This window comes from Coenobita brevimanus, chromosome 104, assembly GCF_032717465.1.
Source record: "Coenobita brevimanus isolate Jiangsu-jjx chromosome 104, ASM3271746v2, whole genome shotgun sequence".
NCBI classification, from domain to species: domain Eukaryota; kingdom Metazoa; phylum Arthropoda; class Malacostraca; order Decapoda; family Coenobitidae; genus Coenobita; species Coenobita brevimanus.
This window is the reverse complement of record NC_137057.1, coordinates 6,313,108-6,338,196: the sequence shown is the minus strand read 5'-3', so window position 1 is coordinate 6,338,196 and position 25,089 is coordinate 6,313,108. Positions and strand designations below refer to the sequence as shown.

At 41.3% G+C, this 25,089-nt stretch overlaps 1 protein-coding gene across 1 annotated transcript in view; it reads right to left on the bottom strand.

Moving 5' to 3' along the window:
• Window positions 1-22,115, bottom strand: part of LOC145415972 (putative glutamate receptor) — a 47,320-nt gene extending 25,205 nt beyond the window's left edge. The window contains exons 1-5 of the mRNA XM_080285075.1: window positions 21,885-22,115; window positions 14,493-14,637; window positions 9,754-9,979; window positions 7,856-7,979; window positions 3,824-3,984 (exon numbers count right to left, since the gene is read on the bottom strand). Of these exons, the coding sequence (XP_080141201.1) occupies window positions 3,824-3,984; window positions 7,856-7,979; window positions 9,754-9,979; window positions 14,493-14,637; window positions 21,885-22,115 (887 nt within the window). The remainder of the gene's footprint in view (window positions 1-3,823; window positions 3,985-7,855; window positions 7,980-9,753; window positions 9,980-14,492; window positions 14,638-21,884) is intronic.
• Window positions 22,116-25,089: the final 2,974 nt, after the last annotated feature.

Sequence of the window (25,089 nt, the reverse complement as noted above, 5' to 3'; positions counted from 1 at the left end):
AATACTGGCATTGATCCCTTGAAGGACCACAAATTCGGCAGGGTCTGACTTTGGCACTACTCCTTTCAATATTTGGGATGGGGAAGCTCCTGTATGTACACCTTTTGACAAGAAGGGGGCATATCCACCAGAGGAGTCACTCTGCTTACTACGTTTGGAAGGAGAACGCTTCGAGCAACTAGAACTAGTGTCATTATCCTCACAATTAAATAACACTTCCATCATGCACTCGTAGCAGCACAACACATGAGTTTAGCTGGAGCCTCGACACCTACAGGCTCTTTGCTAGTCTCCTCAGTTACTTCAGTTATGTTACACGTTACAATGGAAGCTTATTCCCTTATGGTGCCAATGTGAGCCTTGAAGTTTAAACAGCCCACTGGCTTAACCTCTGGGTCCATCCAATGCCTCTTTCAACACAGTGCTTCAGAGTGCCCTGTCTTCTTACAATAATTGCACACTCGGACACTTCTCCCTGACCCTCTTGCAAAGTTATTTCCCCAGGCCTTATCCGGCCTACTAAATGTGGCATTAGGAGACTTAACACTTGTGTCCTTTTCTGCTGACTTCAACTACCAAGAAGGGGAGTTTACAAATGACGGTCTTTCTACTCTCCGACCTCTTACAAACTTCTGCACCAAGTAAGTATGCATATTCAGCAAAGAGAAATTACTGAAGCGACTGCCACTTCAGAAAGAGTGCAAATGTCCTGCTCTATCAAATGGGTAGTAACATATCTATCATTGCTGTTAAAGAATTGTTCAACAACTATCATCAACCTTAACACGTGGGCTGCGAGCTACAGCTCAGCCTGGGTAGCGTCGCATTGCGAGCCACAGCACAGGCTGTGCTGGCCGTGCATCACTATAAACAACTCGCCCCCTATGCAAACTTACGCATGACGCTACGCAGAGAGAGAGAGAGAGAGAGAGAGAGAGATTTTTTCTTTTCACCAGATGATGTCTATGATGTTTATCTTCAAGTTTATAATAAATAAAAACGAAAAAGATTTTTTTTCCCATTTTTTCAGTACCCCCGTACGTAAACTTATGCATGGCCCTACACAAAGAAGGAGAGAGAGATTTTTTTCATTTCACCAGATGATGCCCTGGATGTTTATCTTCAGGTTCATAGTAAATAAAAACTAAAAAAAAAAATCCTTCGTTCTTTGCACACCATGGGGCAGCATAAAAAAAGATAATTGCACAATCCACGGGTTAAGGGCTGAGAAACTGTTTATGTTCTTGGCACACAGCCACCTATCAAGCAAATCTTTGATAGTACAGGCATGCTTCACCAAAGTCTTGTCTCTAGTCATAGGAATGGTCCTGAAATGATGCGGAGGGCATCTGGGACTAAGTCATAAGTTCTCAAGATACAGTTTTATACCTCCTCATAATTCAAGCACTGCTCTACAGATAGCTCAGCAAATGCCTCCTGGGCTTTACAGTCAGTACACTCTGGAGCAATATAATTTTTTTTTTTTTTTGTCCACCCGAGACATCCCGTTGTCATCTTGAACATCATAAATATTTAGTGATATCATGTTCATTAAACTTTGGAACCACTGTCATCTTGAACATCATAAATATTTAATGATATCATGCTCATTAAACTTTGGAACAAATTTAATGTTGCGGTGCAAATCAAAAGCTACCCTGGTAGGCAGGCTGGATGAGCTTTCAACCTCTCTTAATCTTAGCTCATACTCCATCTCCTGTTGTCAAAGTTGAGTTTTTAATTCTAGCTTGTGTAGCTGCATTCGGGTTAACTCAAAGGAAGCACTGTCACAGGAATCAGGACTAGTACTGTGATTATTATTGGGTTGTTTTTGGGCAGTCGATTCTTCGTGAGTGTCCGTGGTTGAATTTCATGACTGGGGGATGGATCCGTAGAGGGTTTGTTACCTCCAAGCCATTGCAGCACAAGATTCAAGAGTTCTGTCTTCTTTGTGTGAGGGGAATGAGGCACAGTTAGATGGCAGGGAATGAGCTTGAGCTCCAGGAATGCCTTACCATCCGTGTCGCTGGATAGGGCCATTGCCATTGATTGTGGAGGAGTAAGTGAGATTTCCACAGTAGTGAACAGATATGCGTGTGCCTTGAATTTCTGCTAACTCTCTGTTTGGGGACAGAATGCAGGGCGAATATCGTGATTTCACTTAATAGCAAATGAATCCTGGGAGAGGTATGCCATTGTCGGTGTGGATATGAAATAGGTGCTGGCGAAGTCGCCAATTTTGTCATGTGCACAAGGTAGGGCTGGACTCAATACAATCAATCACACAATGTTGGTGGAAGCAAAATGTCACAATAGTAGGTTTTTGTACAAAATTATATTCTAAAATCTACCTCCCACATAAGAGCAAAAGGGGAAAAACAGGTTCAAAATGCAAATTATCAAAGGAGAATGCACAACGGTATCATACAGTCCGATCAATGAGTTAATAGAAGGAAGAAATATTACGTGAACAAATCTGATTGAACACAGGACATCTTAACACGTGAATAACTAGACACTTAGAGCTAAGCTAGAGCTGCAGACATTTGTAGGGCAGTAGTGTACTCACCGTTGCATACCAGGGACGAGGGCAGGAGGGCACTTCTTAACTGAGGTTGTGGAGTGATTGCAGGTAAGTGTGAAAGTCGTGTGGAGACTACTTGTAAAGTGGACTGTAAGAATGTGAGCTAAATGTATACAAAAGTGTAGTAAAAAGATGCGTAAAAACACTGTCACCAAGACGTGACTCTGAATGTGTGTGAACGAAGTGTGGTGGGATGACAGTGTGTGTGAAGCCTTCTCTCTCGGCATCTTTTCATTCAGGCCAGCTTCTTCCAAGCAAGATGAGTAGGAGGAGTTCTCTGGTGGCGCCGACATCGGAGACTGGTGAGGTCCAGGGATTAGGGGTGGAGCTAGGGTGCTGGATCATGCTCCTTTATCACCACGAAGGTCCTGGGCCATGGCATTTTTAGTCGAGTGGAGACAAGGAGTCAAGTCAGGCCCCAAGAGAGAACAGGTGTTCAGAAAAAAGGTCAGGAGAGCTGTCAGACGCGGCTTTAGTTGGTTAATCCGGGACACCTTAATCCCTTAATGACAGCTTGGTGGGGTTAATCCTGGGGGCCACCACTCTGCCTCTCCTTGGTTTATTGTTTCTATCGCTCTTCGATTCAGCTTCCGTTACAATATCAAAGATTGGTGAATGAGATTGTATGGTATACTATATATGCCATAACTCTGCCCGTTCTGCTGCATGTGATATGAATACCATACCCGCAGGACAGGGGGTAAAGCATGTTTCACATACTAAGAATCACATTCTTGTTGACAAAGGAGATCCCATAGCATGTGTTCCTGAGTCTGTTGCACGCCAATATCCTCTTGTATGTTACTGATTCAGACTGTATTCATTCAGTGATTTGAACAGAATAGAAATTTTCTTTTTCCTTCATGCTGTATTCCTTCATCAGGTGCGCAGGTGCCCAGGGCTAGGCTACTATACTCTCTGTCAAGTAACTTATTTTTAAAACTCTACCCCTCCCCACCCAATCTCAGGGCGGTGAGTGAGGAGGGGCAGGGCTTAGGCGAAAAGTTGCTTGGCGGCGAGTATAGTTTCAGACATTTAAGGTGAGTGATCTGTGGCTCAACTCTACATACCAGTATGTGAGCAAGAAACTCCAGTCACCTAAATAATTTAAACAATTAAAGATCAAAGCAAGTTGGAGTATGTTTACCTTCATTTCCAGGTTTTATGGTTAATCTCTCTTGTAATAACTGGTTCCCTGGATTATACAAAACCTTATGGCCTTAAAATTAATGTTCTTACCAGTTGAAAGTGGCGACCCATGGTGTTCCTTTCTGGTATACCCATGCTATTTGGGTGGGGTAGATTATTTCCTCCACGTAGTACATATCAGTGTGCCACTTGGCTACAGTGTACTCCACGTAGTTAGTTGACTCTGTGAATGCTCCATCGTTGCTGAGTACCTGAGTCAGCCAGGATAATTAATAAGGAGTACAAAGGAAAACACACAACAGATCTAACGATCCCTTTTAGGCTGTTTTTAAGAGATGACTGCGACTAATGATATCTAAATCAATAAGGTCATGATACGGATTCTAAAAAGAAAAAGCCTCACATCCACCTACCACCCTCCAACCAAGGCCACCAGGAAAAAAGTGAGAATGATCACCAAGCAGCACAGAAAATTTGAGAAGGAAATTTCATATAAATGACTGAAAGAATGAATTATATTCTAAACTATCTTAAGCTGCAAGGGGCAAGCAGCATAATTTAATTATATTGGTGTTTTTCTCTATTCTCCACGATCTGAAAGAGAGGAAAACAATTAATCCTTTTTTCCTAATTGCTCATACGTGATTGCTGGGGATTCCGAGCAACAGTAGGTACTGATCCAAAACATTTTTAAAAGTTATTAAAATATTGCAGTGAACTGCATTCCTAGGCAATATGTTCCACACTTTTACAACCACGTTGAAATCTTGTTGTTGTTGCCTTTCTTACTGGAAATTCTTCCCAATAATATTTTATCCATTACCTCAAGTGTAATTCGTTCGAACTACTGTGAAGTATTTATCGACTACCATACTCTCATGTCCTTTAAAAAATTTGTATACTTGTATCGGATCTTGTAGTCTGTCTTTGGCAAGTAAAATAGTTTAGTTTTTCTTCGTATGATTTGTTCCTTGATCTGGGTATATTGTTGTTACTCTTCACTGGGTTTCCCCTAGTTTCTCAATATCTTTTTTGTAATATAGTGTCATAAAAGTACACAATACAATGTATGCAGACGTGCTAAGGAATGTGAAAATTGATAACAATATTCTCTCATTTGAATTGAAATGCCCTGCTTATACATCCATTTAGTTTCAGATTTCTTTATTGTGTCTGTTCACTGACGACTTGGTTCATAAATAATTCATATATATATATATATTTTTTTTTTTCGCAAATTTTATTCTTGGTTTACATTCATGTGTTGAGTAATAAATATTCTTGGAATATTTTTTATTACTACCAGTATAATGTATAGGAATTTGCATTAGTCACTATTAAAGCCTATTTACCATGTTTGAGCCCAAATGAAGAGTAATCGAGACCTTACTGAACCATCAGTCTTTATTTATGATTATCTACTTTGTTACCAATCCTCATGTTATCAGCGAATATGGATGACTTAAAGCAGAGACCTTATCATTATAAATTAGACAGGACTCAGAGAATGCATGCCTCCGCCAGCGCCTATACCAGACAATCACAACCAAAATTTAATCAACTCTCTCTTGGCCTAAGTGAAAACCATCGATAGCTTTTTGAGATATATTGTGGGGAAAAAAAAAAAGTTCTGAGCCAGGACTGGAACTCAGATCACAACCAAAATTTAATCAACTGTCCTTTGGCCCATGATACACATATTCACAAACTTCTAGTTGAAATCCACCAATAACTTGTTGAATATTTGAACAAACAAGCAAACAGCGGTGAATCTATTACTTCATCCAACCTGAGGCGCACCCAGGAATATTTTTCGGGGGGGAGGGGGATACAAATGAAAATTTTGGCTAGAAAAAAAAAGATATAATGCAAGTCACTTTTATTTTCTTACAAGGAAGGAAATTTCAGGGGGGGCCATGGTCCCCTTGCCCCCCGCCCCCTGGGTGCGCCCCTGTCTCCAACTATGTTGGCGGAAAATTAGAAACATTATAGAATCCGAAAATCAACCTTCTGGCACTTCCTTCGTAACATATATTCAACCCGATTTCTTATAATTTATTACAACTACATATTGTATATTTTTTCGATCCGCAAACCAGCACTCGTTCATCTTCATACAGTGCCAAACGAGTCCACACACTTTCAGTTCAATAACTACTTTACCTCAGTATTTCACCAAACACTCCATCAAACTTCTTTCTTTTTCATGTTGACTTTCTCCAGTAGCTCGCACACTTCCATCCCAGTGATCTCCTCCTTCTTTCTCACTTGTCTTCTGCCAGTCATTCCACACCCTCTTGTAGCTTACCTGTATCACATTCGTTCTGTATACCCAACAGTACTTATATTTTTCTTTCTGATCACTTCCTTTCTCTCTTCCACCAATATTCTACCAGTTTTATCTTCACTCCTTTTGTTGCTGCCCTTATCACCCTGTCTTACTTTTTGCCTTCCTTCCCCCCATAGTTTCTTACATTCTCTCGATTGTACACTCATATTAGCTCAAACGCTTCTTCTTCTTTTTTCTGACTCTCTTACCAGTGTCTCATCTCACTTTTCCTCTGAAAATACAACTAATTTTTCCTTCTCTCCACATTCTCCATTCCTGTACTAACCATCCAGTCACTATATGCTTTCTTCATGTCTCCAACTGTTAGTTTCACCTCTTCATTCTCCCAAGGTGTTTCTTTCATTCCTTTCCGTCATCACCCTGCAAACTACCTCACAGGCTGCAAAGATTTTTTCTATGAATAACTTACACATACTTTCCACCTTCTCCATCTGCTCCAAATCATAGCCATCCAGTTGCTCCTCCACTCCTCTCTTATACTTCACCATCTATTCCTCGTGTAACCTCTCAAGTTTGTTTACAGCTGTTACTTTTCTGTCTTTGTGTACTTCTGTCCACGCGTCGCTTATACAACTAGGTCTTTGACAAAGTTGAGTAATGACTAGTTAATCCACTACCCCAACGTCTCTGCACTCTTGCGCCAAGCATAAAATTCTCCTCGCTCGATTATCTACACAGTTACATTGTCAATATGTTGAAGAAAAAAAGACATACAGGCAAATTTGAAAAAGAAAAAGATGAACTGTAAAGAGTAGCCATACTGTGGGTATATAGCTGAAGAGATTAAATTTACCGAAGTTTGAACAAAGAATAAAAGAAGTGCATATGATGATGATGATGTACAGGTTTATAACGGGAAGGAAGAAGATAACTGACAGAAGAGACTGCAGGAAGCATGCAAATATACTGCCAAGACAGAATCGTAAACTACGTATAATAAGTGGTGATAATAAACTCTTGGACCCAGCTATCAGATGAGATTTTCTGTGCCAAAACCATTAGTAAGTTAAAGGAAATGTTGATAATAACCTTCACGGAATCGGTAGCTTGATTATAATAACAGTACAATAATGAAAGAAAAGAATTCGAGAGCCGAATGCTAATCGCCTGCTAGAATATGCTGTTGGCCAAGTCCAAGATTTCGACCATATCTTCATACCAGGAATGTTTCATGCTGACAGCTCAAGCTGTTCATGAGATATAATGGAGCTAAAGGCAGGCGATAAAAACTAGTTAATCTTTGGGAGCCATTTTGGTGACCTAGAACTTGACCTCGAGTGCCCATTTTCGAACTCGTCCAAGATTTTGGCCATATCTTGATACCCTGAAGGTTTCATGTTGATACTGTAGTTCAAGCCGTTCATGAGATATAATGAGAACACACACACACACACACACACACACACACACACACACACACACACACACACACAGAGGCGGGCAAAAGTTTTATCGCTCCGCCTTGTAAAGGCGGGCTATAATGTGTATTATAAACTGAGACTGAAATATTAATTTATGTAAATCATAATGAAGTTACGGTTTTCTATTTTCTCCTCACTGATTTTTATAGGGTTTCTGTTTTCTCACTGTTTTCTTTTCATTTTATTCAGTTCCTCCATATGTAGTGCCAATGATGGCGTCCTTCAGAACCACACATTGCACACCTCTGAAACTGGCACTGAAAAGTGAATCCGAAAGGCAATATATCTGTTCTACTGACAGGATGCGATTAAGACTGATATGGAAGTTTGAAAAATGCAGTAACTACATACATAATGTTCCAGCTCGTTATAATTCTCGATGAGGTTCAGCTTTTGTGAGAGTCGGCGGTATACTGGGTCTGGTGAAGTGGCCAGGTACTCGGGCAGAAATGTTCCGTAGTCGCCCATATACAGCCTAAGAAAGAACAACAGAAATTCATGTGAGAGATGAGTTTCTTAACAGCAGCATATTGTAAGGATTATATTATTCCCATATCAAGCCATGACAGAAGTTGCTTACTATTTCACTGTGTCTGCTTCACACCTAGGTTATGATCTACACTTCCCTCAATGACACGTCATATCAAAGAGAATTAATGTGAAAAAAAAAAAATACCGATCATCTCAGCTTAAGAATATTAGCCGATAGACGAATGTGAGAAATAGCAATATAAGCGAACTTTTGTCACTGTTAATACAACCTTGGGATAATCATGGCAAAGCGGGTGAGGGATAAGTCTGCAATAATCTTATACCAATGTTTGAACCCAGTGTTTAATTATTAAACTGCTGAAAACTGCATCTTTATATTAAGATAAAATATATTCAAAACATATAGAGTTTCACTACTGCCTCACGTTATTTAATAAATGATGTTTAACTCATCAACACAGGACTCTTTTTTTTTTTTTTTCTATCATGTTCTGGTCGTTTTAATGTGGTATGGCAGGCTCAATACCAAGTATATTCAAGGGTTTTGCAACACAGTTCGAAGTCTCGCAACTTGTGCACCATGACTAATCTTCTGCCCGGAATTGGCTGCTCAAGGTGATTCACTGTTCTCCTAGGCCTCAGTCACGTGTAGCCAGGTGCTGTGGAAGGACATGCGACAACTTCTCAGCACATCCATCTCCCTAACATCTACAATGAATCCCTGTCATGTGTGTTGGGGGTTGGACGACAGCGTATTAGTGCATGAGCATCATGACTGAAGTAATGTGATGCCTAATACTTCAGAAAGAGGTGAAGTTTGTGACTGTGCATCATGTGGAGCGGAAAATGTGAAACTTCAAGACATGGCTTGAAAATCTAGTGAGAGTAGTGACTTAGAAAACTGGGACAGTGGTAATGGTGGGCTTGACCAGTGTGGTACATCAATAAATAATTATTTTCATCATGGTATTTCTCTATCCATGAAGAATGTGATCAGTGAAAAATCGGGATACTGTATGTGTAGCACTAGAAATTTGGATAATTAATAATTCATGCTCTACCGTCCTGTACGATAAGAAATTAGTCTGTAAAAATGGCAGTATTACACTGTTATGACAGTATACCATGATTCAAAAAGGAGATAAAAAGAATGAAGATGCTATAATCAATGAATGAAGTATAAATAATGATATAATATTCTGTTATTTAGGTATCTGCGTCATTCTTCCTTGTTATTGTTAACATAGTACTGAGTACGGGTGAAAACGTTACTGGTTTAGTACATGAAAGAAGTATTAATTTTAAATGTTTAGGAATAATTTGTACCCCTTAAAAATATATTCTGAAACTATCTTTGGCGCTTAGCTGAATAAAATAAAACATTATACGACTACTACCACCGTGTTACCATGCATCATCAGGCAGTACGCAGGAAACATCCCACAATCCAACAACGAAACACTCCATGCTGGTTGTAAGTTCTTCACTGCTACAGATGTCAGTGATTTTCCTCTGTCCTATCAACGCAAATACATCACTCAAGGAAGGTAAGAAACTGCATTTTATTATTCTCCGTGTTGTATTTGCCAATTTTATTTTGATATCAATTATTTTCGAAAGAGATGATATTTATCGATTTTAAAGTAGTTCGATTTGAACCTGGCTGTGACGAGCCACCTCCTTAAATATTTCCAGCGCAGAGAGGTGCACATTTAAGATGCAATATTACTAAATATTTGCAACAGAAATAGACCTACGAATGTTTAGAATCTGCCAGCTCTTTCAGAGTTATTATTTTCTTTGGTGCAGCAGGAACAGTGATGTATGCAATGATGTTTGAGACGAATGATGCTGCCAACACCAGCGACACAAGCCACCAGCACACTAGGAAAGGTTGAGTACCGGGAGAGGATGGTACAAGGGGCACCGACTGGCGTAGCAGCGCACGGACCATCCACAGCAGCGTTGATACCACGTCTATCTCTGGCAGGTAACATGATTTATGATCAGTTCGCCTTCAAGTGTATCGGCCAACATTTACGGTTCATTCACGCACACATCAGTCGGTTTGCCCAAGAATTGTAGTCATATCATGCACAAACTGATTAGCTTTTGAATCCATTTGGACACATTCAGTGTTTATTTTTCCACACTGATATATATTTTTCCTAAACTTTGTCAAGGTTTATTTATGTTTGTTAATGTACTAGACAACAGTGTAATATACATACCGGTATGTGAAATCTGAAAGATGTAGCTTACATCAAAACACACACACACACACACACACACACACACACACACACACACACACACACACACACACACACACACACACACACACACACACACAATGAGGTTTTTAAAAATCATCTACTTCAAGTAGCTGTAGCGCAAGAAACGTGCTACTTCGTCTGAAAAGGTGGTATGGTAATAAGTCGTAGAGCACTTGTGAAGGTACCATAACAAAGTAAATGACCCGATAGTGTGGATGACTCATCTCTACTCGTATAGTTCATGAAGCGACCTGAGTGAGTTGTGTGGGAGAAAGACTCAATGATGTTGATATGACTTGTCGGTAAACTGGATGTACTGTGTCTCCAAAATAGCCTTTGTGGCCCATAAGACCAGAATCTTCATTGTCATCATTATAAACATTATCATATTCACATGCACAGGACTCATCCTCTTTATCGTCGCCAACACAAATGAATCACAACAACGCTGACTGCACCTCAGTCTCTTTAGCACTGTCTGTCTCTGTCTCTTTCTGTTTATATAAAATCCGACTGTCTTAATTCCATAAGGAGTGACCACATACAAATCGTCTCCATGTCACCCTATCCTTTGCCCTCCCTTCAATTCACCCTCTTTCCTCTTATATATCTCTTCACCCCATCCCGCCATCTCATCCTTGGATTTTGGGCGATGTTTCTGAGCATGCACAAAATGACAGGTCTTGGGAACCCGATCAGAGAAGCTGATGGAGAAATACAGAAAGATGATTTGGTGCTACAAGGAGAAAACTACCAACATTTTAATTTCAGTCATAGTCCCAAAGATTCACACAGGGAACGTCTTGATCAGTAAAGGATTCGGTAGAAATAATAGGGTCAAATCACTTTGCTTGTATTAAGGCGTGGAGTTCATTAACACATGGAACCACTTTTGAGCAGCAAAGATTATTCTCGAACTATGGGCTACACTTGAACGTCACTGGTTCTGCGCATCTCTGTTGTCTGCACAGTGATTCAGTACTTTTTTTTTTTTTGACAAAAAAAAAAAATCATCCCCAGAGGCTAACATAGATATCATACAGTCTGATAACACAATATGTAATGTAAGCTCCCCACGTCGGAAGAGAAAATACATCTTAAGCTCCTTCTGTAAAGGCGTGTAGTCGTTGTAATAAATTTTCTTACAAGAGGCTCATATTTGCTGAAGTTTATGATGTAATAGGTATAACAGAATCGTGGTTAAATACTGAGCAGAGATTTTCCAGCGGAGTTTAATTTACCAGGCCATCATATTTTCATTGGCGAAAGGAATAATACAGCAGTGGGCGGTGTGTTGTTATTCAGTAAATCAGGATTCCATCTAGTCATAATTACCAAGACACGTCTTGAAAACATTGACACTATTTACATTCAGCTTAGAAATGAATCATGTCATAAAACCACACCTAGTTTAATTTATCATCCACCCATCCATCCACCAAATACTGACAATGAAATCTACAATCAAATTGCCAATATGTGTTGCATGCAGTGCGCCATAAAATTTGGAAGTTTTAATTTACCAGTTCTAAAATGGGGGGAAACCCTATCCTCTCACACAGGGTTAGACCTATACACAAACCTGTAAGAAAGTTCATTGTAATAATAAATTATCCAACACATGGAGTTAACATCTTATATCTTGTCTAAGGAACATCAGAAAATTTAATAAATAATGCTACTGTTGGAGGAAAATATAGTACATGCGATCATCACATAGATACATTTCACCTTAAGTTCAGTGAAGGCAAGATCAAAGCCAGTTGCGAGAAAGTGCCCGAGAGTGCTAATTTTAATAAAAGCAATTTGAAGTGCAGCTGACTGCCATCCCATCGTCAAAACGTCGGACAGCAATGATGCATGGCAATTTTCAACAGAAACTCTCTACAGTGCAGAGAAGTTAAGTATTCCAATACGCAGCAACACTCACCACCATACCAGGGGGGGAGGTTTGAATGTCGGTTGACAATGAGATACATGCGACTGGCTAATTTAGTAGCACAATGATATTTTACATCAGTGTCGACATCTCGTTGGTCATTGTAGTATTGTACAGCCATCATCATTGTCAACATCATGTCTATCATCACCACCACAGTCATAATCAGAATCATCGTAAAAAATATACGTGAATCAGTCACACCATCACTAACACCACATATGCCTTTATCCAATACCAGCAGTGATCACAGATGTGTATTTACGGGGTAGGATCATGAGTCTGTCCTCCGCTTCATATCTTTAAAGTTGCAGAATGCTGTTGAGTCAGCCCAAGCTTAATAATTTCATGCCAGTATCCAGGAGATACATTGTTATTCCACTGCACGATGTAGAATGCCTTTTACAAATATTGGTCAAGATGAGCGTTAACAGACTGGGACTAAACAGGGGAGAGGAAGAGGGGAATGGAAAGATAAGCGTGCAGATGCCATGCGACCTTGGAGACTGAATTAAGGTACAGAATGAACGAAGTGGACAGTTGCAAATTTGTTTGCACTTGCTGTGGTTATATACGACCAAGCTGTTTGAGGTTACCAAGAAGTGAAGGAAAGGGATTTGATGAAAATGTATATACAGAACAACATAGTGTATTGTTATCGGCCGCCTTTAGAAGACGGAGTGATAATGTTTTTGCCTGTGTGTGTGTGTGTGTGTGTGTGTGTGTGTGTGTGTGTGTGTGTGTGTGAGTGTTCCCATTATATCTCACGAACGGCTTCAACTATCGATATGAAACCTTTAGGGTATCAAGATATGGCCAAAATCTTGGACGAGTTCGAAAATGGGCACTCAGGGTCAAGGTCAAGGTCACAAAAATGGCTACCAAAGATCAAGTAGTTTTTATAGGCCGCCTTTAGCTCCATTATATCTCATGAATGGCTTGAGCTATCGACATAAAACCTTCAGGGTATCAAGATATGGCCAAAATCTTGGACAAGTTCGAAAATGGGCACTAGCGGTCAAGGTCACAAAAATGTCTGCCAAAGGTCATCTAGTTTTTATCGCCCACCTTTAGCACTCTTATATCTCATGAACGGCTTGAGCTATCAACATGAAACCTTCAGGGTATCAAGGTATGATATAAATCTTGGACTTGGCCAACAGCATATTCTGGCGGGCGATTAGCATTCGGCTCCCGAATGCTTTTCTTTCATTATTGTTGATTTTATTGTTGCTGTGGCCTCAGGCTTTCGAGACGTCAAGCTAGTGAACTGCAGGCTTAATTTGCCACCCTTCTGCAGTTGTAATCCTCCTTTCGGGAGATAGGAAGCTAAAGAATTATAGTATACACGCTGATGTAGAACTAAATCGACACCTTATCAATTCTGAGAGCCAAGTGGTGTAAACAAGCATTCGTTTTTTAACAGTAATGTTTCTGTAGGAAATTATGACAGTAAGTCCAACATGTTTTTATCGTTGGTGACTGCACAATGCAATGTTGAATGCAGGTTGATCTCATCTTGCAATTACGGGTATTCCTTAAAAAAAGAACATGAAAAACTGTAGGCCTCCTTGTTCACTCTGTACACTTTAAACCATACACTACAGGAGACTCAGTATTATAAATGCACCGAGTGAAGATAAAAAAGTTAAAAACATCACATAAAATGTTATCTTTTGGTTGCTGATAGAGAATGTGATGAAGAACATGCATGACAATTATTAGGTCGATATGTGCCACAGATTAGCACCTACAAAGATTTTGATTTCAGTCTGTTGGGACTTGGGGCTTAGAGAGAAGATAGAGAGAGAGAGTGTGTGTGTGTATGGTGGCGGCATTGTGAGGTGGTGAAAATAGGGTTAAGGGATGGGAAGGGGCGAGAAAAAGGGTTAGTGGAAGTAAAGGAGGAGTGGGAGTTGGGAAGAGTGTTGGTGGGGTAATGAGGAGTGGAAGAGTGGGTGGAGAAGTGGTGGAGTAAGAGGGGGCTTTTGGGTAAAGGAGGTTGGTGGAAGGGGATTGGGAAAGGAAGGGATGTGGTAAAGATTTTGGAGAATTAAAGCTGGAGTGGCCTGAGACGTCAGTTGCAGTCCACCTCAGTGTGGCTCAAAGTGTCAGTCGCAGTGTATGGGTATTATGGCTCCAGGTCACTGCTGACAGCGGCTACAGACGATAGAACTGTCTATGGAGAAAAAGTGAAGGAACAAGAATGTAATAGAGAGAGAGAGAGAGAGAGAGAGAGAGAGAGAGAGAGAGAGAGAGAATCAGTTCAGTCCCTACTCACTATGGTTAAAGACGACCGAGCTGTCCTTGAATATCAGGAGATGGAAAAAGAGGGTAGTAATGACGCAAGTGGCTGCCAGAGCAATCCAGGTGATGGTAGTGAAGGGGTAGAACACAGCATGCCAGCGAGGTGGTGGTGGAGGCACCTGAAAGAACATAATACACTTTACTGAAAATATTAATAATTATTATTTTTAGTATTGAAGACAGATATTTAGATGAAAGATTCTAGCATAGCATGGAAGATATCAGCCAAGAGTTAGAGAGATGGAAGTGGGATTCTTGGGAAATGTTCGTGCAGTGCTGGAAGTGGAAAGGATGAGATATAATGTGGTTAATGAAAGTAAATCAGTGAATAGAGCGTGCCCAGATGGTATGTTTTGGGGGGAGAGAATGGATGGATATAAAATGGTGAAAGAATATAATTATGTAATCGAGGTGAAGGTGGTAGGAGGCGTGGTAGGCCAAGAAAACGTTCGACTGACAGGGTAAATGAGTGTGTGAGATGGTGAGGTATGGAAGCTGACGAGGCTAAGGAAGTGGCAAGGTACTGAGCATGTTGGATCAATTTGTACGGAGGAGTGCACGAGGATGGTTTGGCACCCCTTTTTGACTTGACAGTACTCGGATTATGAAGCTACGTGTGAACAGGAGTACCTATGAGGGGGAGTCAGGATTCCTGGAGCTAGAATGATGAATGAATGGGTGTGTAATCCATTGTATTGGGTATCCTGTTCATACGTTCCACTATCACTTTCTTTCATTTCATTGAATAGGTAAAAGATCATCATACGAACTTGTCAGATGTGCTTTGCGTATGATTATAAATTTGTACATGGCACAGCGCAGGGGTTGTTGCTTCCTTTTCAGGCCTACAGTGGGGGACGGGGATGCCTTGGGCACAAATTATGTGACAAGGTGAGACAACTTTTACCTGATCGTATTACACAGGAAAGCTGAGTATCTCTGATCTGAGAGTTCCAGGTTCAGTTCCTGGCACAGCATTGGCAATATATTAGGTGACTTTTCCTGTGTTTGCATAAGTTTCTTTCATCATTTTACGTATACTGTTTGAATAACCGCAGTAGCAATTATCCTAGTTAAACGTCGTTGTATTGTATGGGCAATGTGTATTTGACAGGTACAGTACCTTTCATAAAACGATCATGAACTATCTATCTATCTATCTATATACCTAGGCTGCATCCCTCAAGGAAAGGGAGTTAGCAGAGACAGGACGACACACTCCCCATTTAATCATCCATTCAAACACATTCATTCGCATCTTAGCCCCAAAGGGGAGAACGGACAGATCCTCACCGCACCACACCGCACAAGGGTCAATTGCACAATGCAATCAGTGACATCTGCAGCAGGGCCCGACAGCAGAGCTGGTTTACCACTGCCACATCATAACAGACCCATCCCCTTACCCGCACCTGACCTGACTAGCTGATCAGACCAAATACGGGAGAATATCCCCTCAGGTCTGCGTCATCACTTATTCATTCACAATTTCTCTCCATTTATTTCTGTCACGCACAGCCACTCTTCCTTGCCCAACAGACATCCCTCTCGCATCCAGCGCTCTCTTCACACTGTCCATCCATTCTATTCGTGGTCTTCCTCTCAGCCTTACACCTCTCACATCAGATCTAGTTATCTTTTTCACCAATCGCTCATTATCCATTCTCTCCATATGCCCAAACCATCGCAACACCCTCTGCTCAACTCTACCAGCCATCTCCCGAACAACTCCAGCTCTCCTTCGCACTTCATCATTTTGCACTCGATCCATATGCGTCACTCCACACAAACTCCTCAGACACCTCATCTCCAATACATTCAAACTTTTCCTCTCTGCTACATCCATATTCCATATTCCGTGTTTCAGCCCCATATAAAGCAGTCGGTACCACAACACTCTCATACAGCCTTCTCTTTACATCCATTCTAAGTGAACGACATCTAAACACTTTTTTCATTCCTCCCAGCACCTTTCCTACTTCATTTATTCTAAACTTCACTTCTGCATCTATTCTTCAATCCACAGCAACAAGTGACCCTAGATATTTAAAACACTTTACCTCCTCAAGCAACTTGCCATTCTAAAGTATATTAATCCCCCTACCATCTACCAACCTCGTATATTTCATCACTTTACTCTTCTTTTCATTTACTTTCAATTTCCTCCTTTCACACATCCTTCCAAACTCCTCTACCAACTGTCTCAATCTCTCCTCTGAATCAGCCACCAGTGCAGTATCATCTGCAAACAGCAGCTGCTTCAGATTCCACTCTCCACCATCAACATTCACCAGACTCAGACCTCCACCTAAAACTCTTGCATTCACCTCCCTTACAACACCATCCATATAAATATTAAACAACCAAGGCGACATTACACATCCATGTCGCAGCCCCACTCTCACTGGGAAACCAATCACTCTCAGCATTTCCCACTCTTACACACGCTCTACTATTTACATAAAAACTTTTCACCCCTTTTAGTGACCTACCAACAAGTCCATACAATCTTAAAACAGTCCACAAATCTTCCTTATCAATTCTATCATACGCTTTCTCTAAATCCACAAATGCCCAAAACACATCCTTGCCTTTCGCTAAATACTTTTCACACACTTGTCTCACAGCAAACACCTGATCCACGCATCCCCTCCCTCTCCTAAAGCCACACTGCTCATCACCAATCACTCCATCTGTACCCTCTCTAACTCTCATAATTAACACTTTACCATACACCTTACCTACAACACTCAACAGACTTAGACCCCTGAAGCTAGTACATTCATTCTTATCACCCTTGCCTTTATACAACGGGACCACACAAGCACTTGCCCAGTCAATTGGCACCATATATTTCACAAAGCACACATTAAACAATCTTACTAACCAGTCAACAATAGTCACTCCACCACCCTTCAGGCATTCCACAGCACACCCATCCATACCTGCAGCTTTCCCTGTTTTCATCTTCTTTACTGCCTTCTCCACTTCCTCCTTTGTGATCAAAGAATCATTCAACTCTCCCAACACATTTATTTCTTGCACCCTTCCATCCGCCACAAACTCAGCCACCCTTTCCTCCTCTACATTTAACAATCTTTCAAAATACTCTGCCCATCTGTTCCTTACTGCATCCATCTCAATTAACATCCTTCCATCCTCTGCTTTTACTCGTTCTTCCTTCCCAGACTCTCCCTTTCACACCCTTTTCACCTCCTTCCAAAACATTTTCTTATTCTGTTGAAAATTCTCTGTCAGCCGCCTACCCCACCTCTCATCTGCTGCCACTTTAGCATCATGCACAGCCCTTCTCGCCCTATTCCTCTTTTCCTTATACCTTTCATATGGCATTTCATCCTTCCTCTGCAGCCACATTTGATATGAACGTCTCTTCTCAGCCACAGCCATACTTACTTCCTCGCACCACCATTCACTTCCTTTTCTTACACCACCACCCACACGTCTCACACCACACACCTCTTCTGCATGCGCCACGACAGCACTCTTAAACAACTGCCATTCCTCCTCTACACTGCCATTTTCCCGATCTTTCACTGCGTTCCACTCATCTTTCAATTTCTCCTGATACTCTATCTTTTTCTCTCTTTTATCCAACTCACTCACTTTCAAAACCTCCCTGCCACACCTAACCCTCCTAGCTCTCACCCATCTCTTACCTACTCTTAACATTCCCTCCACCAGGTAGTGGTCAGACATACCTCGACCCTCCCCTCTCAGAACTCTCACATCCAACAATCTTCCTATTACAATCCTAGACACAACCACATAGTCCATCAAAGCTCTATCAACAACCCTTCCACCCTCCTGTCTCACCCATGTATACTTATAAATATCTTCTCAAACAGCGTATTTCCAATCACCATCTCTCGCTCAACACACATCGCTATCATTCGTTCCACATTTTCATTTCTTCCAGGCACACCATGAATACCAACTACACCTTCATCTGCTACATTTCCCACTCTAGCATTCAGATCTCCCATCATTACCACATTCACATTCGCTCCAAAACTCTGCAGACACTCATCAACATCATTCCAGAAAGACTCCCTCTATTCTTCATCTCTTTCACTACCAGACCCATATGCACTCACAAACACCCACAACTCACATTCAAATTTCGCTTTCACCCACATCAGTCTCGATGACACCTCCTTTTATTCAATCACACACTGCTGTACTTCCGGACTCACTAACAAGGCCACACCTCTTGCCCTTCCTCTGTCAAGACCTGACAATCTTCCATTCACACTTCCAAACTTAGACTCACCCTTCCCTTTCATCTTCGTTTCACTCAAAGCTAACACATCCAACTTTCTTCTCACAAACATTCTCCCAATCTCCTCCCTTTTAGCCTCAATCGTACTACATCCACGCACGTTCATAGACCCAATCTTCAGGGGATAACTCCATCCATGAACTAGAAGAAAAAAAAAATTATTCTAATGTAATTGTCAAAATATGAGTAAAGAAAAAGTGTAGAAACGAGAGATGGAAATATCACAGAAAGAAGAGAGCAGTTGAGATGGAAGAAGATTTAGAGTTCTATACATATTACTACATTCCACACTGTACTCACAAAACGCTTGTAGCTGATGTAATGTAACACTGGATGTTGAATTCTGAATCTCCTCCCAGTCCGACTACCTTATTATTTTTTGTCCTTTTTGAGCTCGTTCCTACACATTTTCTATCTCCATTTTTTTTTTTTTTCTGAGTCATCGTCTGGGTGACAGACAAAGTTCTTAATTAGGAACTCTCATACTGCAATGCTTCTGCTAGTATCTTTGTTGCGCTACATGCTCGTGAACGTCCAAATTATTTGGGGGTTATGGCTGATGAAAATTTAAGAAAGAACAACTCAATATTTTAGCGACACGATTTCGCGACTCCTACGAAGGTTAGTGTGGCTTTCAGCGTAGCTTTGCACAACAGCGAAGATCTTTTTGTCAGTTTCTTTAAACTTGGACTTTGTGAGCCCAACATCATCATCATCATCATTATAATCCTGTTTCTTATAATCGCTTTACGATGATGTATATTTCATTATTGCTACCTCTGACTGACTGTCCACTTCTGTATGATATTTAGTAAAGAAAGATTAAGACAGCTTATATGTAACCTGTTCAGCATGCAATGGCATCCAAAGTTGATTTACATTTTTAGGATATAGAGTAGCTTGAAATATACTTGCTGTGATTGAAGGATGCCTTATTTTGAGCATGGTGCGATGTCATTCAATAGTCACGGCTATCAACAAATCCATGACAGAACTCTCAGTGTCTAATTATATGGTCAGACGATTTCATCCATATTAAGATTGCCCTATCATCACCTTACGGGTAAACAAATCTTCCCATACTCAGATGATGCAAGAAATCTCGGATATCCGGTTTTTTCATCCGGCAGACGACTTAATTCAACTTTCGAATGACCCCTCGACGTCTCAATCTCTACAACTCAATGAATGGTTTTCAATCCTATTCGTACGAATGTCAGACAATTTTCCTCAGCTTTCGAGAGTGACATTTCGTGCTGGAGAGCAGTACCGCCACCAAGAATTTTAGAGAATCTGATGCTGGATGAGAATCTGTAGATTCACCAAAGTAACTGTTCTGTGAAAACCACTATAACACAATCATGCAACTTTGGGTGGAAATGGGGATTACACCAAAGTCTAATATTTTCCACAGTCTCCCTCCCCCCCTGGATCCCCGTGAATTTTTCACTAACTGACCAGAGACGTCACATACCATAAGTTGAAACAGAATTTGGCCAGAATATCACCACTATTTAGACATTTAAAAAAAAAAAAAAAAGGAAGAACGGTGGCAGGGAAGGGATTTTTTAAATTCGAAAAACAGTGAACTGTGTATAGGGGGTTTGTTATCATCTAATGGAACTGGGCCTCTCAGACAATTTGATACAAAATAGTGGTTGCACGAATTTTTATGAGCCTGAATTATAATGCAGGAATGAATCTCCTTGGTTATAAGTCAAATCAACCTTCCAGTCTGAATACACTTGTGATAACCCAATATAGCACTGGACCTAAGCCAAATTTAATGCAAATACAAAAAGCTTTTCTAGGTGGGATTATATCGCTCTGTCCATCCCTCCGGTACACAAAGATAGCGTTTTGCTCAGCTGAGCAAAGTAGATCACAGGGCGCTTGTGAAATTTTATCTTATAGGGTAACTTTAACTAAAATAATCAGAAAGCTGAAGTAATATCTGTATGTGTTGAGTTTCATTTTATCAATGAAGAAAGTGAAGTCTTTATTATATACTGAAAATATCTTCCCATACAAAAATATGCAGTTCATACTCCTTTTTCAAACAAAATCTGGCATTTGGAAAATACGCATAAAAATAAAGATCCACTGATTAATATCAGGAAGTGTCAACACTGCTGGAGAGGTTAGGTTTAACCTTCCCTTACGACTTCGCTGAAAAAGGTCTCCACAAAGTGGAGTAGATCGTATGGAGGTAGCACGAATAAGTCAATAAAACACGTTACCGGATTAAAGGGGTTAAAATTAGAGATACATTACCTAAAGGGTTAACCAACTACGAACACAGTGCTGTACGAATCAGTATTCGTGACACTGTAAAATCTATAAATATTAGTTAATTGTGCAGGATACCGACATCGTTGATGACAATAATGAATATCTTATTTACTTCTGTTGCACCCGAACGAGTTGATTCAGCCTGGGAGAGAGCCTTGTAGTGAAAGAGATAATGGAAGCTGTACTTAACTCCTCCAGTTAGGAAAGTCTGCCCTAAGTTCAACAGCGTCCTTTAAAAGTAGCAAGTATAGAAATACGCCATCAGAGGAAAAGGCATAAAATGAGCACGCTCATTTGTCAGCCGTGTGACCTGCTTTCCCCCATGAAACAGCCATGTAAAGAAACAGCATGATGAGCAAAGGTTAGGTGAAGTGGGTCGAAATGTTGGTGGGTGATGAGGCATTTAGGGTAGGCAGTTTTATGGCAATAATGTATACCGTGCAAAAATGGATGCTTTAAATTACGTGGGCTGAGTGCAGAAAAGGTATTTTTCAAAATAGCCTTCAAGAATGAAACTGTCGGGACCTAAAGATATCGGCGTGGAGGACAAATAAATAAGGAAAAACTGGAGTTGTAGTGAGCGGTGGAGAGTGGGCGTGAGGGCATATGCTGTGAACATGGGTGCTATATGCTTCATGATCTCGGTGCACTGAGGCTTTATTTGAAAAGTTTCGTAAAGGAAAAATAGCAATAATAAGATAACATTGGATTACTTCCATAATACTGTACATTTTACCTTGCAATGCTGGAATAAGAATGAAGGTGTTAACTTACTCCGAGAGCAACGCTGAACGAATCAGTCATCACAGGTACCGAGAAATCCACGACCTTCAGCCTATCATACGTGATGCCGACGTTGTTGAAGGTGAGGTCTTTCTCTCTCCTCACCAGCTGTCCCAGCAGTCCTGTCCACGACCCGTTGACGTAGTCTGTCCACTGTCCATCTGGCGTTACGGTTTGGACCGCGTACGTGAAGTTTAGACGGGAACCCATTAAGTCCATCATTATGATCCCTGTTCCAATTGCTGTGACGTCTGGAGTAAGACAATTTAGTAGGTCATCTGTCCATCTGGCATTACAGGCTGTCAAAGTGTGTGTGAAATATAGATGTCTGTCCCTGTTATCGCCCGCCTTTACCAAGGTGGAGCGATAGTGTTTTTACCCTCCTGTGTGTGTGTGTGTGTGTGTGTGTGTGTGTGTGTGTTCCCATTGTAACTCATGAACGGTTTGAGCTATCAGAATGAAACCTTCAGAACATCAAGATATGGCCAAAATCTTGGACGAGTTCGAAAATGGGAACTCGGGGTCAAGGTCAAACACACCAAAATGCTGCCAAAGGTCAACAAATTTTTACTGACTGCCTTTAGCATCATTATATCTCATGAACGGCTTGAGCTATCAACTTGAAACATCAGGGTATCAAGATAGGCCAAAATCTTTGACGAGTTCAAAAATGGGCTGTCGGGATCAAGGTCAAGGTCACCAAAATGGCTGCCAAAAGTCAACTAGTTTTTATTGACTGCCTTTAGCACCACTGCATCTCTTGAAAGACTTGAGGTATCAACATCAAACCTTCAGGGTATCAAGATATGGCAAGAGTCTTCCGGACCTCCGTCCCTGTCCCCCCCCGGGGGTGGAGCCCCTTTGGCCCCCCAGGGAGGGGAGCCGCCATCATACCCCCTCCCAGGGGAGCGCCACCTCTTGGTCCTCCCCTGGGGGGGCCGTGCTTGTAACTTGGCTAACAGCATATTTTGGCAGGCAATTAGCATTCGGATCCCAAATGCTTTTCTTTCATTATGTTCGTACACCCTCTTAAAAAATTTTTGGCACCCCTTGCTCTGATACCCTTCGCAACGATTGCTGTTACAGACGATGTGAATACGTGGTGTGGTTGGTACCCCTGTACCTTTCTGTCTCTCCCATTCCCTTCCTTGTGTGTGTGTACGTGATGATGCGTTTTTTCGTATGTAAGGGATAATAAACGGAATTTTTGCATAAGATGTTTGTTGGTAAGCCTGTAAATGGTAATGTAACATTTCCCGCATGTAATATAATGATCAACCCAACAGTCTGTAATAATGGCTACATGGCAACGAACCCTTCAGGGTTTCCACGATGGGAATAGACATTAACTTGGCCGTGAAGAACGAGTAGGTGACAAACTATGTAATAACTGTCTAGTACTATAAGAACACATGCTGGTATAACAAAAATTTGCAGATTGTGTATTATATTAGTGTTGTAATATTAGGTTCAGTATTACCACGAATATGCAGCAAAGAATGACACGGAACGGGGTATCATACATCAGTCGTATGACAAACATGGTAAGATTAGTCTGCTCATTGTCGAATAGGTGAGGGTGTTACGTGGAGACATATAATACACCTATCTTAAGTTTTAGCATACGGTAGACGTTGACCACAGGTGGTTAGTGATCTGCATACAGTGTATCGAATATGGGTATGAAATAGGTTTCCTGCAAGTCTGCAATGAATGGAGCATCAAAGCAAGTGGTATACAAGTTGTAATGGTGGCTTCAGAGCATAGCTATGGCCTTCACAATGAAAACCTCGGAGAAGACGCATACAGCTATCATTGCACTACATGGTGCTGGCCTCAGCAACGGTAAAATTGCTAGGTACCTTGACATCTCCAATCACACGGTAGCCCGATGGATACGGCGTTACAACGAAACGGGTGACACCTAACATTAGCATGGTGCAGGCAGGCCTCGTTGCACGTCGGCAACACAGGACAGGGCGATTGCAGATTTCATCGACAATTCGCCCTTTACTCTAGCCAGTCATCCGTCAACAGCTTGGCTTGCCACACAACAGACAATTTGGAACCGGAACATATCCCGTGGTCCCCATGGCCATATACCAGCTAGGAAGCCCTGGTTATGCGAGGCTGAGTATGCGTTAAACTACATAGACAAGTATGCTGCATTTTGGGATAACGTCGTCTACTGCGATGAAAAAACTTTTCTGCTGATGAGACAGTGACTACAAGAATGTGGTGTCCGAAGATTGAATGGTATGTGTGCGTGCGGTGTGTGTGTGTGTGTGTGTGTGTGTGTGTGTGTGTGTGTACGTGCGTGCGTGTGTTTGTGTGTGTGTTTGTGTGTGTGTGTGTGTGTGTGTGTGTGTGTGTGTGTGTGTGTGTGTGTGTGTGTGTGTGTGTGTGTATGTGTGTGTATGTGTATGTGTGTGTGTCCCTTCCTCTCTCTCTCTCTCTCTCTCTCACACACACACACACACTTGCGCCTTGTGCAACCAACACTATGAAAGTGAAAACAACTCATACCTCGCATGTGTCACGCTCATAGTGCGTTGGCCAGGCGCTTAACATGCTCGTCTATGGCTCAACGACTTTCTTGGCCAGGTGGATACCAAGGGGTTCTTTGGTCTCATGAGTAAATTTATAGCTAAAAGCAAAGTTTTTTGAAAGCGTCTACTACTTGCTGAAAGAATCTCTTCTCTATCCCACATAGCAAAAAGTTATTAGTCTGTGAAGACGATCTTTGTTGGGCCTTGTCATGTTGGGCCGCTCTTTCTCAGATGAACGTAAATATTGCTTCGCTACGCTTGCTTCCTCGTAATATGTAACGTAAGTACGGCTGTGGTTTGCAGCTACAATTCGATTATAGTCGCGGCGCACGTCTCTGAGGTTGTCATTATCGTATCTTGGCAACGTACCATTCAAAAGTGCATCCGATTTCGTATCATATTGTACACGAATCATATTGTTATGCACGAATATATTATACACGAATGTTATTGTACACGTACATATTATACACGAATCACATGCGTCTCACATTATGCACGAAATCAGACGCACTTCTGAATGGTAGGTTGCCAGGGAACGATAATAACAATCTCAGAGTCGCGCACCGTGACTATAGTTGGTGCTCTGCCGCGTGCGCATCCGTTCAGTTACCGTACAAGCAGGTCCTGGAACAGGGGTTTACTTC